The sequence below is a fragment of the Desmodus rotundus genome, chromosome 9 (assembly GCF_022682495.2).
Source record: "Desmodus rotundus isolate HL8 chromosome 9, HLdesRot8A.1, whole genome shotgun sequence".
Taxonomy (NCBI): Eukaryota; Metazoa; Chordata; class Mammalia; order Chiroptera; family Phyllostomidae; genus Desmodus; species Desmodus rotundus.
The window spans coordinates 68575089-68591553 of record NC_071395.1 but is presented as its reverse complement, the minus strand read 5'-3'; the positions used below and the strand labels follow the sequence as shown (position 1 = coordinate 68591553).

Sequence of the window (16465 nt, the reverse complement as noted above, 5' to 3'; positions counted from 1 at the left end):
TCCATATAGATTAAAAATATATGCAAAAAGAATCCAGTGTTGTAATGAAAGAATATGATGCCAAAATCAAATAAGGTATTTCCCAGGGATAGATGGGTGATTCAACGTGAGGAAATCAATCACTCCACTTTGTCACATCGCCAGGCCACCAAGCAGTGCATTGACTTAGAAATGCTGCTTTTAGTTACTTGCTTAAGGAAATGAGACATGGCCAAGATCTGTGTTTAAGGTTATTTGGCGCAACATTATTAAACTTTTAAACAACCTCAATACACAATAATAGGGGAATTCTTAAGTACATATACTAAATAAACATATTATATTGTTATCTATAGAAATAAACAATAGATTGTTCTATAGAAAGGATCAGTATAAAACCACATAAAATACTTTAAAGAATATTCTAAAACATAAAAATGTATTCAAGACATGCTTCCGACTAAGTGTAAAGGAAATGAGTTAAAAATAGTATATACAGTGTTCTTACATATGTGGAAACTATGCATATTTATCTATATATGTATATGTACATGTATGTATGAACATTTAGGGTGTTTCCTCACACATTTGTTATTTTGCATAAGTATGAAGATAAAATCACCAATTTTTCTACATTTTAAGAGCTATAATCTAATTCTCACTCTTCTTAAAGTGAAAAATTCTACAGGTTATTCACAGTAATGTTGAGAGAGAGAGAGAGTGTGTGTGTGTAGACATACATATAGTATCTTATAGGGGATGGGAAATAAAAGGAAATGCAATGAAATGTCATTATGGCAATTATGACTCTATGAATGGAACATGAGAAGTATTTACATTTAGCTGACACACTCTACCCTTCAACCTGGGTTCTCTCACTTCTGGAATGGTCTCTTTGATGCTGCTATATTGCTTAAAAACAAATAAACCAGAATAACAACAACAAACCATGAAACTAGTTTTCTCCTTGCCTCTGGAGCATAAGCAGAATAATCTCTCCTTTATCTCCCTTCTTGGATTCTCTCTCTTCACATAAATCCAGATCCAGTATAGAATTGATTCAGCCTTGGGCAAATGTTTTTTCCCCTGGATGTAACTTAATATTCTGTCTTAGGAAAGAAGAATATCTTCATTTGAGAAACTCTGGCTTGCTTCCCAAACCCACACCCCACTGGATTGTGTCCATGGTTATTTAAAGAGTATGTTCTGACCCAATGGAATGATGTAACAATTCCATGGATATGGAAAATTTTGTCTGTTAGGAGCAAACAAGATGATTTGTCTTAGAAATGGCCAGAGATTAGAGCTAAGAAAGATCTGAACAAGAAGATATATCATGGGTCTGTATTGAGGAGGTGGTTATAAGAATAGGATTTGGGAACTCATTGGATATGGGGGGTGATGGGAGGGGAATAGTGAATGATAAACATTCCAAGCTCATGTAATAATAGAACATTTTTCTTCAATGTTCATAGACTGAAGCTTGGACATTGAAAAAAAAAATGAAGATCTTACTTTGGGTTTTAATAGCTTGGGCTAAGAGCAAGAATTTCAACAGGACATCCATAAGCCTTTTAAAATCTAACTCCACAGACCAGATGGACATCAAGTTAGAAGTGTAGATTTGAGAACTATGAGTTTGGGCAAGAAGGTAGAGCCCAAGTCTTTGAGAAGATGCCTGAGCCTTATGGAGCACCAGTGTTTAGAGAATAGAAGAGGAAAAGGAATTTAGTGAAAGAGCTGGAGAAAGAGTAGTCAGAGGATATAATGCCCACGGTAGGAAAGATGATTTCAATAATAAGACATAAGGAAATAAAAACAGATCTAGCCCTAAGACGATGACAGAGCTATAATCCGTGGTTTATTTTTTTTAAGATTTTACTTATTTATTTTTAGAGAAAGGGGAAGGGAAGGAGAAAGAGAGGGAGGGAAACATCAATGTGTGGTTGCCTCTCACATGCCCCCAACTGGGGACCTGGCCTGTAACCAAGGCATGTGCCCTGACTGGGAATCAAACTGGTGACCCTTTGGTTCACAGGCCAGTGCTCAGTCCATTGAGTCACATGAGCCTGAGCTATAATCCATGGTTTAGATAAACTAAAGCAAAGACCTCATGCCTCCTCATCCTCTGGCTTTAATTGAAATTAGATGCATGTACATTTGGTAAACAAAAACACAATGTTGACTTTAAGCAATAATGTCTCTGATGTTGGAGTGATCCTCCACCATGGAAGAAAAGAAGTGAGACCCTTTCTTAACCCGTTTTCACTTGCAACCTTTCACTTGGACTGTGGACTTTGGCTACTATGACTCTATTAATTTTGTGGCATGTTCACATGGCCAAAAAAGTCCACGTGGACTTTTGCATTATTAATTAAAATACATGTTTGTTTTTTAAGTATCAGACTGAGTCATTTATAGGCAGGACACAGTAGAACCCAGGACTCCCAACCCCAGGCAGTGGACAGTTCGTATCACCTTTCCACATTTCAGGACACACCCAGACACCTTTGTATAAAGACATGGGATAAATCAAAGCCTCCTAAGATGTAAGCACCTGAGGCTAGAGCATCTTCTTCCTGGCTAGCCACACCCTAGTAACCCCTCCCCAAAGAGAGACCCCTGTTCTGCTGTGTTGAAGAGACAATGGAATGCCTGAACCTCTTCTTTAAAACTTTCTTTTCTATGATTTTCAGGTGATCGTCAGTATAACCATCCGATTTTAAGCAGTGCTACCCAGACCCCTACCCATGGTGAGAGATGACTCTGCATTCCGGCCTCATTCCAGGTGGCTCCACCCTAACTACGGCTGCCTATTCAGGCATCAAAACTATGAGCATTGACTCACTGAAGCTAGGGAGATGTAAGGAGTCAGGTGTCCACCTTCCCTCAGGGCTAAGGTGCCTCACTCTCACTTGTAAACTGTTGTTCCCTTAGTGTCCTGTCTCTGATGTCGGAGTGATCTTCCACCATGGAAGAAAAGAAGTGAGGCTCTTTCTTAACCCATTTTCACTCACAACCTAGATCATGTCTCGCAGCCATCAATCCTATATGTCCACAGCAAGGAGTGAACACTCTCCTTTGCCCAAGACTACTTGTGGTACCATTTAAAAGTGACATGAGACTGGGTAAACTCTATTGATCCTCCCCAACCAAACTAATGAAGATTGGATAAAATGCAAACCCAAACTGTGATTTGAGCTTCAGCTTCTTAGCAGGGGAAGAAGCTGAAAGCTGGAGAGCCCGGGAATGTCAGCGTAGCGCCAAAGGGTTACAGAGCCATGTTTCCTTTTTAGCTTATAGCACCCTCCCACCCAATCACAGTTTCACATGTGCCACAGCAGAGCAAAACTATTTTTGGCACCTGCTCAGAGCTTGACAGAACATATGCCAGCCATGCCATGTAAGTTGTGAACCATCAGTCATTCTTCTCTCCTTGCTTGAAAGAATGTGAAAACATCATTCAATTTTAGTGAGAGAGAAACTCAAAACAAAGATAAATTCTAAGCTTACCTGGCAGAGAGACCTGCCACTTTCATTTAAGATTACTGTCTGCCTCAGCACTGAGACCAAGGAACATTGTAATCAGGAGGCCAGAAGTGGGCTGGTTTGATGTCCCTCTCCAGTGCTGGGCTCCTAGTGGAAAGATGTGATGATGAAAGCAACAACTTGATAGGATGTCTCAGGCTGTGGAGTCTAGGAAAATTAGAACTGGAAGAAATTGAAGAAATCATTTAAAAGAAGTTGATACCATTTCTCATTCATCACCATTTCTAGGAGTAGTGATGGTGGTAGTGGGAATAGAAAGAAGGGTCCACATATAAAACATTTTGGAAAAAAATTGGGAAAACTTAGTTACTAACTGAATATGGTTGATAAGAGTCGATTATGAGTGAGCTATGATTAATTAGAAGAATAAGGGGGGTGTCTTATTCACACAGTCTAAGGGATAAAGAAAGCAACCAGTGTGTACAGGAGATGGAGCTATTGACGGCGAGTTTGCATCTGGACATCTAGAGCTGGGTATGATCATAGGAAATGCAAGGAAAGCCATTCAACAAGCAGTTAGAAATGCATGCACGAAGTCTGGAGGGAGGTTATAGCTGAAGATGTAAGTTATGCTTCGGAAGCAGTATCAGAAGCCTTGAAAGTAGGAACAATCTGTGCAAGAAGGCTGAGAGAGAAAAGCAGAAGGCAGAGAGCCTGGGGAACGCCCAGGGCAATGAAGCAGCAGCAGAAGGAGGAGCCAGAAAAGGCCAGCAAAGAGTGCTTCCCTTGCTCAGTAATATTCTGAAGGAATATCCATGTGCTGGTTTTCCCCAGAAGGAGCCCACACAAGCACAGCCTCCTGATAACCAAGGGAGAAATCATTCTTTCCTTCCCCTCTTCCTACTTTCTTTTTCTGTCTGGTATCAGGATATAGGGGCCAACAAATGACATCTGGTCTCTCCCCTTGAGCAGCTCACAATCTAGTGGAGGCAGGGTTTTCTGGATTCTTTCTTTGTATGCCAATGCTTTTCCCAGGAGCTGGCAAAGCAACTATGAAGAGAAATGACCTGTGTCCACTTGACTAACCAAAGAGCATTAATTGGATCCTTATTATGAGCCAAGCACTGTGAAGGCATCAGAAAAATTGGAAAGCAAGAATTCTACTGTCAAGGAGACAGCAGTCTTTGGAGATCATCAAGATCAACTTTAGTGAAATGAAGGGAGATGATGGAGACATGAACTGAGTGATGGGGCCTTGAAGACTAGAAATCACTGTGGGCTGAAAAGACATGACATTGTCATAGATAAGTCTTGAGTGAAGGGAGAATATGGCTAGAGGAAGAGTAAAAAAGGGCATTGTAACAGGAGAGAAAGCAGGAGCCAGGGGCCAGGGCCATTGTGGTGACAGCAGAAGGTAGGGAGACCTGGCTTCGGCTCAGTGGCCTGTTTTGGAGAACAATCAGGCTAAGAACACCCAGAAGTGTTGCATTTGGAAGTGGGTGAGCTGATTAATGCTTATGGGTGCTCTTGGCAGCCAAAAGTGAAGAAACAAGAGCTGAGGGACTGGTGGCTACTCCCCAGCTCTGGGTAGCAGTGCTCTTGGCATCCTGCTCACTTTACTTCCTGGCATCTATCCCAATCCATGCCAGGGAGGCTTTTTCTGTACAGCATGTTCTAATCTCTCAGGGATGCTGAGCATCCCCTACCCCCTCACATATGTGCTGGCATGAACACCAGCTCATTGACTGGGCTTCCCTGTTGCCGTCCCCAGTGCCATGGGAACCAGTGAAGGCAGGACAGGACAGAGAAGCTGGGAGTTCCCTGTATTGAAGCTACCCTTGCATTAAGCCTAGGAGTGTCTCTCTTTGTCCCCTAGTTCACAGATTTCTTCTCTTCTAAGTGTTAGCACTCACTTTGCCCATAGACATGGGGATCCACATTCCTCTGTTACATTTGCCCAAAGTTAGAGCCTGCCCCTTCTAAGGTGTCCCAAACCAAAGTGGATAGAGGGGTGATAGGAGAGCCACTCACCTACCTCACTTCTGGGAATGGTACCACTGCTTCCTCAGGAATACCTGTTGACTTCTTGCTGTGCCTCAAGTCAGCAAAGCATCAGGACACATTTGTCTTCCTTTCCCAGACCTCCATTCCTCTCTGTCCTCCAGCTGCACAGCCACTCCCTCACCATACCTGCAATTCCCCACCCCCAACTCCCTGATTCCTATGCTATCCCTACTCTGTCCCCCAGAGCCCAGTCCAACTCATTGACCTCGTTAGTCATCCACCTTTTCTCTCCCTCATCTTTCCTTCTATTCCTTCCCCCATTCTTTGTCCCAGGTCTGGCCTTGAACAACAATCCCTTCTCTTCAGATTTTGGAATCTCAAGGGTCTAACCTGAAGGGAAGGAGGGAGAAAGGGGAATGATGTGCTCAGCACTTTTTACTCCATTCTTACCTTCCACAGCTCAGACATAGCTAAGGGGGGTTCAAAGGAAGAAGATGAAATAAGAAGAAAATGGTTTTGTAGTTCCCAGAGGCTTGCCAGGTGCAAGGCTTGGAGAGGCCGAAGATGGTTGGGGCAAGGTGGGAGATGAAGTGACCTCATGGACGGTGTGGGCTGGAGTGTCAGTGCAGCCAGATCTTGGACCCAGGTTTGTGGGTGTGTAGACAAGACCAGTCATCCTTCCTCCTTCAAACTCAGATTTTTCTGAGCCAAGGAACTAGGTTTGCCTAAAACTATTAAGGAAAGGACATAACTTTCATGCCAAAACATATCATTTTATAACCCATGCCCCGCCCCCAGCTCCATCAGGCTTCCATCCCTATCAGACAAGCCCAGTGGTGCACCGGGAGACAGTTTGTCATTCAAGGAAGGGTAAGCTGCAAACACAGTCAGTGGCGGGAAAGACAGCACCTGCACCCAGGCTTGTTGACAGCTGGAACCGAGCATGAGGGAAACCGAGTCACCAGCACCATCTGTGTCCTACCACCTGGGGCCAGGAAAGTGGGATGGGGATATGACATAGAGCCCAGACCCTCTCCCTCCTGCCTCCCCAACCCGTGTCCTCACTAATGCTATGCAACCCTCCCTTCTTTTGCAGAGAAGCCACGGATGAACAACATCCTGACATCAGCCACTGAGCCCTATGACCTGTCCTTCTCCCGCTCCTTCCAGAACTTGGCCCACCTGCCCCCATCCTACGAGTCTGCAGTGAAGTCCCACCCCAGCAAGTACTCATCCCTGAAGCGGCTAAGTAAGTGTGGTTGTCCTGGGTCTATCTCTCAGCAACCACAGCACCCTCCTGTGTTTCACTCTCTTGCCCACACTTGAGGGACCAGTGTGGAGTCCCAAAAACAAAGAGTGAGGGTAGCACAGAAGAAGACAATCAATGAGTGCCTTGTTTTTGTTCCTTTGGGCCTGAGCTCATTTTCCCCATGGGTAGAATAGAGGCCGTGGCATGCCCAGGTCTGCATGCCCACAGCTGGCATGCAGGAGAGAACCTTCCCCAGCCTCGTCCCACCTGCTGCCTTCAAAACCATGGGCCTTCCTCATTCTCAAGATCTTAGAGAAGAGGCTACCAATACCAGCACTTTCTGGGTTTCATCACAGAGACCTGGTGTGTAAGGGCCCATAAACCTCCCCCTCCCTATCCCAGCCAATCCTGTCTTGAGAAGCTGAGAATTCCCCACTCCCAACACACACTCCATTTCATCACTTGAGTCCAGTTCATCCAATTGTCTCAGCTCTGCATCTGAGTCTGGGGCAGCTGTGGGGATGATGGGTTGAAGACATTACAATGACTGAAAGGTATGTGGTGGAAGAGCTCTTCTTTTCTAGCTTTCCAGCCCTTGGAACTTCTCTCTTCATGTCCCTGAGTCTATTTTCATGACACCCAACTGCAGGGCTGAGTATTTGCTTAAAGCTCTAGGTTAACCTGCCATGATAGAAGTTCAGCCCATGAATCCATATCAGCCTCCTACAAGGTGGAATGGTACCTGTCTATGGCCACAAGTGAGGATCACCAATGATCTGAGGAATCAGATGCATGCCCAAGGTGAGGCTCAGGAGGCAAGATCTACCCACTGGTTACCCTCTGGGAAAACTGAGGAGCAGTGAGCATTCCCATATTCTACAGATATCTAAAAGTCTGTCTGTGGGAAGCCAAACAGGGTTATGTATATTCCGGGTAGGTTCAAGAGTTCGGCAAGCAGTGTGATCTGAGGAAGACCTCCTGGATGGAGACAAGGGTGGAGCATCTGCATGAGGTGCACCATTACTCTGGCCTGCTCCCACTGTGGGCACGGGGGAGGTATGTGTAGCAGCCTACACATTCTGTGGGATGCCCATGTGTCGCCTTCCTAGGCGTTGGATCTTACTCCAGAGAAAGTGTTACTATGTTCCTGAATTATCAGCTAAACATTTTCACAAGTGCCTCTTGGGCTGGAGCATCTTTATTCTAGCAGTAGTCTGGTTCTGCAATCTACCTTTGGAGACAGGCCCCAAACCTCATGGAAAAGCTGCTGGCTGCTCCCTGGGAGCCATCCCATCTCAGGATATGTGTGGTGGCAGCAGCCCTGGAGCAGGAGTTCAGGGGCCAGGGCTTGCCTCCATTCGACCATGAACTCCCTGGAGAACTCCCAGAAGCCCCTTAGCCGCTGCACACCCAAGGTGATGCTAGACAGGGCAGTGGCATTGCCAGGGAGCAGACTCTCCAGCCAGCCCCCCGCATGGGAGGTCTGAATCAGAATACATGTTCCACAGGTTTAACAAGCCCCTGAGGACCGATTTGCACATTTATTGGAGAAGTACTGCCTCCACCCTCTACCTGTCTGGGCTGCAGGGTCCTACTTCAGTCCTGGCTGCAGTGTGGTGTCACCTTGTCATCCCAGCTGATGTCTCTCTGTCTCTCCCCTGCAGCTGACAAGGAGGCTGATGAGTATTACATGAGGAGGCGGCACCTGCCTGACCTGGCCGCCCGAGGCACCCTCCCACTCAACGTCATCCAGATGTCCCAACAGAAGCCCTTGCCTCGAGAGAGGCCCCGGCGGCCCATCCGTGCCATGTCCCAGGACAGGGTGCTGTCCCCAGTGCGGGGCCTGCCGGATGAGTTTGGCATGTCCTTCGACCGCATCCTGTCTGATGAGCAGCTGCTGTCCACGGAGCGCCTGCACTCCCAGGACCCGCTGCTGTCCCCAGAGCGGACGGCCTTCCCCCAGCAGGCCCTGTCCAGGGCCCTCTCGCACACGGACGTCTTTGTGTCCACACCCATGCTGGAACGCTACCGCATGACCAAGATGCACTCCCATCCCAGTGCCTCCAGTAACTCCTATGCCACACTGGGCCAGAGCCAGACGGCAGCCAAGCGCCAGGCCTTCGCCTCGCGCAGACACAACACGGTGGAGCAGCTGCACTATATCCCCGGCCACCACACCTGCTACTCAGCCAGCAAGACCGAAGTGACCGTGTGACCACCTGGACAGTGCCAGGTGCCTGGAAGAGCAGGGCAGGGACAGGAGGGGCCTGGAGTGGAGCTTTGAGCCCCATGTTTCCTTTCCTTTGTCCCCTCTGGAGGAGGAGGGGGGTGGGCTCTCTTTGCCCAGAAAGCCATACTCCCCGGAAGGATGCAGCCCAGTGGCCTGGCAAAGCATGCTCAGACTGGGACCTAGAACGATCACTCACTCTCCCAGGAGAGTCAAAGGGAGTGAGCAGAGGGGTAGGCTAGTCTCACCCCGCTACCATCACCAACTCCCTTTCAGTTCCATGTCCTCTCTCCCCTTCCTGGGCTTAGCTGCAGGTCACTCAGCCAAGAGTCCCTGGCCTGACCCTGGTCTGAAGCTGCCCTGGGTTTGAGTTGGCCAGCAGGTGCAGTCAGCAGGCTGACAGAGCAGGCTACTCGGTCTCAATCATGTACCTAGAACTGCATCACGGGAATCTTCTAGTGCCTAAAAACTGCCTGCTCGTTCTCGCTGTAGGAGACAGGGAGCTGCTGAGTCCATAAGCACAACGATGATCTCTTCTGCCAGCTGGAGCTCTCTGGTCCCCACTGAGTGGTCCTTCTTCCAGTGACCCCTCGACACCCCATCCTGGCCCCCCTGCCCCTCCCCCAAGCCATGGGACAAGGAGGGGCTCTCTTCCTTTACCTCCCTCCCTACTGTTGGGAACCCTGCCCAGTTCCAGCTGGCACCCCACCCGAAGGTCCCCTTGGCCCAACTTCTGGGGGACTTTGCCCCTCCCCTAGCCCTAGGTGTTGCACCCCTGAGTTCCCCAGAGCTTAGCTCTGGCCCTCCTGAAAGAGAGTACCAAGGAGGTGCAGGGACTTTTAGGATGCCCTCCCCAGCAACCTGATTATCTCCACACTTCCTCCAGGCCTCTAGGTCTGAAGGATGACAACCTGCCACTCAGGCCTGCCTTCTCCTCCCCTACTCTGCTCCCTAGACGCATCTGCCCATGGCCAGAGAGCTGCAGGTGGGGAGGCCACTGTGATGCCCTAAGTCTCAGGGGCTCGCCATTCCCATCATCCAGGGCTCCACCTGTCTCCCACCATGCACACCAGGCAGGATAGAGCTAGAGGCGTCTGAAGAGGAGCAGCTCAGCCCTCAGTCCAGGAGGGCCCAAGGTGGTTGTCCCGCACCATGTGCACTCCTCTCTCCCCATCACTGCCCACCTCCCTGGCCCCTTCTTGGTGTAGAATTTGCTCTCTCTGCCTGTTTCCCCTTCCTCCACCTCCAGTCCTCCTGCAGTTCCATTATTCTCTGCTTCAGAATAGTGGCTCCTCTGGATCACAGGGACAGAGACCCTTTAGCAAATGCAAATAATGGTACTCCAGGTCTGGGGGCTAACTGGGAAGCCCCCCAGTCTGTGCCCTGTAGGGGACACTAGGGCACCAGGCAGATGAATTCTCTCAGCTCTGTTGGGGGGCAGCCCCTGGCAGCTTATCTCAGCCCCTTCCTTGTGTCTAAAGGGGTGGGGGGTGAGGAGCTGGAACAACAGGACATGACAGCCTCCTGGAAAGTAGATAGTGAGCTAATACTCCCTCAAGACCAGAGCCAGGCAGGGAGAGAAGGGGATTCCCCATTCTCAGGGCCAGGGCACCTTCCTGGACTGGGGCTGGGGAAATCAGCTCCAAACTAATGGGTGAAGGTATGATACTAAAAAGGTGACTTGCCAAAGTCAGACTCTAGAAACAATGACCTTGAGCTGGGATTTTAGATTCCCCCAGTTCTGCATATACTATGTATGGCCCTTTAAAAGGGAGGTGGGGATGGGGCAGGGAGAACTCTCCAGTGTCTGGGAATTCTTAATCTAACCAAGTTCACAATCCACAGAGAAATCAATTGATGATTCCTCTTATTTATTTCAAGAATTCCAAAGCTCTTGTCTGTCCCCTCCCCACTAAAAGGCTCACTATCCCATAATCATGAGGGTATTAAGGCTCAGGGTGATGAACACAGCCCTCAGCTTCCCGGCTGAGGTGTTGTCACTGGTACTCTGAGGCTGTGAGGACAGGGATAACTCTGTCCACTTTCCTCCCCTACAAACACATAAACCCTCTCAAGGGCTGGTCCCTAGGGGTTTATGAGAGTTTGTTCCAGAGGGAAGGCTGAGGGGGTTGGGCTGGAGGATATCAACCTAAATAGAGCAATTGGCCACTCCCAGAAACAAAGGCGTGTCTCTCACAGCTGGTCCCCTAAGCCCACTACCCTCATATCCAGCCCTTGGCCCGTCCCCTTGAAGGCTGCCTAGTGGCGCAGAGGGGAAAGGACGTGAGTGGGTGAGAACGCTCTCCCCCTGTGTCTAGACACACGTGCTCCAAACCAGAAACCTAATCTCATCGTTCTCATTTTGTATGAGAAACATCTTCTTGGCACCAAGTTCTCCAGCCCTCAGGATGCACTTCCCCTAGGCCCTGTCTTTCTGTCTCAGGGGTTGTTTAATAGGCTGATTCCAAAACGTTTCTCATCCCAGCCTTACTGCTATCCAGTGTAAAACCTCTGGTGTCAGTCAGATCAAAAAATTCTACCTGAACCCTTACCTTTTTTAAATGATTCTTCTGCTTCACCCTTGGGTCTAGAAGGAAGGAGAGAGGAAGGGAGGGAAGAGAAAGAGAGAAGGCCACAAACTTGTTCCAATTCAGTCCCTTATTTCAAAATCTATAAAATTATGTCTTAATTAGGACACAGAAGTATCTCATTTATTCAGCCAGCCCACCCATGTTTGCAGAACAAGCAAAACCACATTACTAGGCAAGTTCACGTCGCAGTTAAGAGAGGATTCTGGGATTGGAATGCAGATTTCAGGACTTTCAGACCCGCCAGGCCTTTCCCCACAATGGAAGTCTCCCTCCCCCAGCAAGGGAAACCCAAAGCCCAAAGTGTTCCTCTGCTTGTTCTTTGTGTGAGTCTCCATTGATCTGATTAGAATAAACTGGGATGTACCCAGGTTCTCTTCTGCCCTAAAGGTTCCTGCCAGTCTCCTTGGCCTTTGATGACAGCAAAGCTCCCACAATCCCTCATGCCCTTCCACCTCTCCTGTCTTGTTCCTCCAGTTAACTCTTGATTCCATGAGTTTGTAAGTCACAAAGGCTTTCCCAAGAATTCTTTTAACCCCCAAACTAGGCTTGCCAGTGTCTTGGGAGATGAGTTTTCCTACTACAAAGTTCCCGTCCTTCCCTTACTTCAAATTTCTCCTTCCTTTTTTCCCAGTCTTCCATCCCAAATCTCTTGTCATAACCTCGAGTCTTTTGTGTCAGTTCAGTCTTTCCTCCCTCTCATCTCCTTGGCCTTGCCTTCCTCCTCTACTTACCTGTCTCTGTCTGTAATTTATTTTCCTTGGTCTTGCTATACTCTTCCAGTTGTAACACTTAGCGCTTTGAATGAAAACATTCAAAGAAAATGACATTCTTTAGGTCTTCTGTTTGCCTCATGGTTTATCTTCACCTCCTGCCCATAGGAGATATCCCAGGGCACATAGCCAGGGGCTCTCCCACTCTGATCTCTGGGAGGGAAGGAAGAGAAGCTGCTCCACCAGAGACATCACGGTTTAAAGGTCAGCTTTGGTTCCTACAGATGGCAAGTCCCCCAACCTCCTGCCCAGCCTGCCACTAGCCCAGAGGCTCCAACTCTGGCCAAAGATTCATATCACTGAGGGCTCTTGGCCATTGTTCCACCTCATGCCTGTCCTGCTTGTGTGTGTCATAGATCTCCCTTTGTCCTAAAACACTGGATAGCCTCATGACTCTCCACGTGTGGAGAAATACCCATTCCAATAATCCTGCCACCAAATAATCCATTTTCTTCAGAGATACCTTGTCTGCCACCAGCCTTCCATCCTCAGATTCCATCCACAGGCAACTGTGGACTTGACCCAAGGTATTCTGAAAGGGCTGCTGATGACCTGGACCCTCGAAAGCGATGGCTCTGGGAAGTGTTGACATGTTACCTCCCACATACATTCCTCCACCATCTTCCCCAAACCAGGGAAACGTTGCTCTGAAGTATTTTCAAGGAAGCTTGTTGTGTTTTAATGAAGTATTTTTCAGGGTTCAAATGCTATTTTTTATAAATGCAGCATTTTAATGACAGATTCAATGTGAAAGATTAGTCTTCCTGAGCTCTAGATTTGGTTTCAGAAGGCCACACATGGTAGGAGGAAAAAGCACAGGGTGAGGCTCTCAGAAACATGAGCTCTGTCTCCATCTTGCCAGGGGACTGAGGATGAGTCACAGTCTCACTGAGTGCCTCAGTTTCCTGTAAAATTAGGGGCTTTGACTAGATGAGCTCTGAAGTGTCACCCAGCTCTTATATGCTAAGGCTTTCATTAACTATTGACCCCTCCTCCTTTCTTCATATTCCTTTCCCACTTTAACTGAGCTGCATGCCTCCCATTAAGGCTGCCCCATGGTGACATCCTTAGATGCCCTAGACAGCCACCAGACTCCTCACCAGAATCTAGGGATGCTCTTATATCTGAAGGTGTAAAAGCCTACCCATTACATAGGTTACCAACCGCGTGTCATGGAAGTCCTCACACACAGGCACACCTAAATCATCCAGAGTGTCATGTCATTGGGAAATTCTGAATTTGAAGTTTTCATTTGGATGTGGCCCTTAAAGCTGAAGGGAAGGAGTTTTGATCTCAGAGAGGGCATGGGCTGGAGGAGAAAGGTCCCGAGGTCGGCCTACAAAGGCATGAAGTTTGTATGTGAGAGCAGTTGGAAATACATTCCAAGCCACAGAGGAGAATTCATGGCAGAGGCTCTGCGGGGCAATGGATGTTGTATCCCACTCCAGAACCTGGGTCCTGGAGGCTGAGTCTGGACACTGGGCTCCATTCCAGCTGGAGGAAGGGGAAGCATCACCCCCTAAGCTGCCAGGAGTTGGGCCCTCACCCCATCCTAGTACTTTCCTAGCCCCTCCTTGGGACACCACTGTCCTCCCAGTGAAAGCTTGTGAAGCAAGAATTGACAGTACAAGTCAGTATCATCAAAACCATCCTGTAAATCGGCAAACACATCAACCTGCATCAGTCAGAGAAATGACATTACATGTTTCCTTAATGCCCTCCTTCCTGAGGGAGAGGAAGACCCCTGCTCAACTGTACCGCCCACTCCTGCTGTGACCCTTGAATGCCACTCCATGGGAGGACTCATTCATTTGCTTCATAGTGGCAAATATTCCTCTAGTTCTATAACTCAACTAGACATTTTGTAGTAAAGAATTCTTGAAATTCTCTAATAAAAAGCAATTCTTACTGTAATATTTTTAGTTGGGGGACACAATTTCCTAAGGGGGGATCAATGAACATTTTTATGCATTAGCCCAATTTATGGATTCCGTGTTTATTATATGGTAGTACTGATGAGAAGTACCTTTCTATCTGTAACCTTTGCACAGTCTCTTCTCTCCCCACCAGTAAGCTTCATGACGGGCAGTGCTCTCGTAACTGCTGCTTCTGTACAAATCCCATCATTCTACTTACCTGTCAAAGCACATTCTATATGTACTGTAAACAGATATCACTTTAGTAAGATTTAGTCTTAAGGACTTTTCCACTTTTGTCAGTAACATATATTTATGGATTAAAAAATAAAGCCGTTTCAACATAACCTGTCTGTTTAAGTATCCATGTGCTTAATTTTACAAACACAGAGCCAAAACTAAAGGGAATTAAAAATTGTGAAAGGATGTAGATCACGTGGAGATGGGATTGATTGCAAACAGGAACCTGGGGACTTTTTGAGTGACAGAAGCATTTTAACATTGGATCATGGTGGTGGCCACACTGTATAAATTTAGTAAGAATCATTAAACTGTATACTTACAATGAATGGATTCTATGATATGCAAATTGGGCCTTAATGCTTTAAAAAATGGTGAAAAGATGAGAGGTAGGAAGGTAGGTTTGGGGCAAGTGTTAATTGGCAAGGTATGCCAATTCAAAACATCATTAGAAGTTATAACTCTGTATCCACATTAATTTATACTAGCACTATCATTCTTGGACAGTAGGTCTTAGTTTGGGTTTAGACATAATTATTTTGGTTACCATAGGTGAGAGAGTACAGGTGGTTAAATATCAAGGCCACTTAAATGAAAGAATCAAGTTGCACTGTGGAAATTGATTTAGATTTGGAGTCTTGCTCAAGACCATTTTTCTTTGGACTCATTTTTCACACTATTTTCTTTGGCACATATTCACTCATGCTGCTAAGATCATCTGCTACTCTGTGTTTCTGGGTTTTCACCATAACCTACATACTGGCAGGCTCAGGTTCAGCCAACAAAGTGTTGCCAAACAGGACATGGTCTTCAACCATCTTCAGTGCCTCTATGGTTCCTAGAATCCACAGTCGATTATACTCTCTTAGCAGCTGCCCAAGTCCATTGTAACTCAAACCCTTCTCATTAGATGTGTTGAGCTTCTGTTCAAAAATCCTTTTATTATCTGCTGCCAATGGCATTCTTTACCTAGAACAAAGTTATAAGCTTATCTACTATTCTAATACATAAAAACACATAACCGCACATGTTCTAAAGTGTGTTTTGCTCACTACATCATTTGCTTACTAACAATCACTATTACAGTGCATTGCTTCTATGTCATAGAGTTTCTCACCCATGATGACTCACAGTAAGTACACACACACACACAGTACAAGCATAGAAAAGCTTCATTAATCTATATTCATCATTGGAAGGAAAATCAAAGGAAAAAATTCTGAATTGGAGAAAATCTTTTTTACAGAAGTGCAATTTAATTACAATGCTTACACACATAATGGCTAAATTAGATTAGTAACATGTGCCCAAACAGAAAATCTCAGGAGACCTTCCTTACTGAACAGGTAAGAATAATGGGTAATTAATATAAAAACTGTTGAGACGTATGGGTCAAAGAGTTCTGGACATGCATTCAATGGTGTTTCTATAATACCTTAAAAGAGTGTTCTTAACTAGGCTAAATAGCCCTCTTTAAATAACTGCAACTCTGACAATTCATTTAACTTTTTTTACTTGATTCTCAAAGGTAAACCTCAGTTTAACCCCTGTCACAGTTGTCACTAATTCCAAATAGGTGCACTGGATAAATGAGGTCTTTTTTTTAAAAAAAAACATTTTTTTTATTGTTGTTCAATTACAGTCATCTGCATTTTCTCCCCACCCCTCCACTCAACCCCAGTCAAACCCACCTCCCTCCCTGCCTCCACCCTCCCCTGCCTCCACCCTCCCCTTTGGTTTTGTCCATGTGTCCTCCACAGTAGTTCCTGAAAGCCCCTCTCCCCACTATCCCCTCCCTACTCCTCTCTGGCTATTGTAAGATTACTCTTAACTTCAATGTCTCTGGTTATATTTTGTTTGTTTTTTTTCTTTTGTTGATTATGTTCCAGTTAAAGGTGAGATCATATGGTATTTGTCCCTCACCGCCTGGCTTATTTCACTTTAAATGAGGTCTTAATAGACTGCCACTAATAAGCCAAGGTCTGTGAAACTCATGTCGG

General features: G+C 46.6%; 1 protein-coding gene across 4 annotated transcripts in view; it reads left to right on the top strand.

The window, feature by feature from the left end:
- Nucleotides 1-14562, top strand: part of SHISA6 (shisa family member 6) — a 274869-nt gene extending 260307 nt beyond the window's left edge. For 2 of the 4 annotated variants that reach the window (XM_053910901.1, XM_024564740.3), the window contains 3 exons: nt 2676-2732; nt 6569-6721; nt 8386-14562. In XM_053910901.1, the coding sequence (XP_053766876.1) occupies nt 2676-2732; nt 6569-6721; nt 8386-8936 (761 nt within the window). In that variant the 3' untranslated portion in view covers nt 8937-14562. The remainder of the gene's footprint in view (nt 1-2675; nt 2733-6568; nt 6722-8385) is intronic. The other 2 variants (XM_071219297.1, XM_071219296.1) reach the window with 1 other exon arrangement.
- The last annotated feature ends 1903 nt before the right edge of the window (nt 14563-16465 follow it).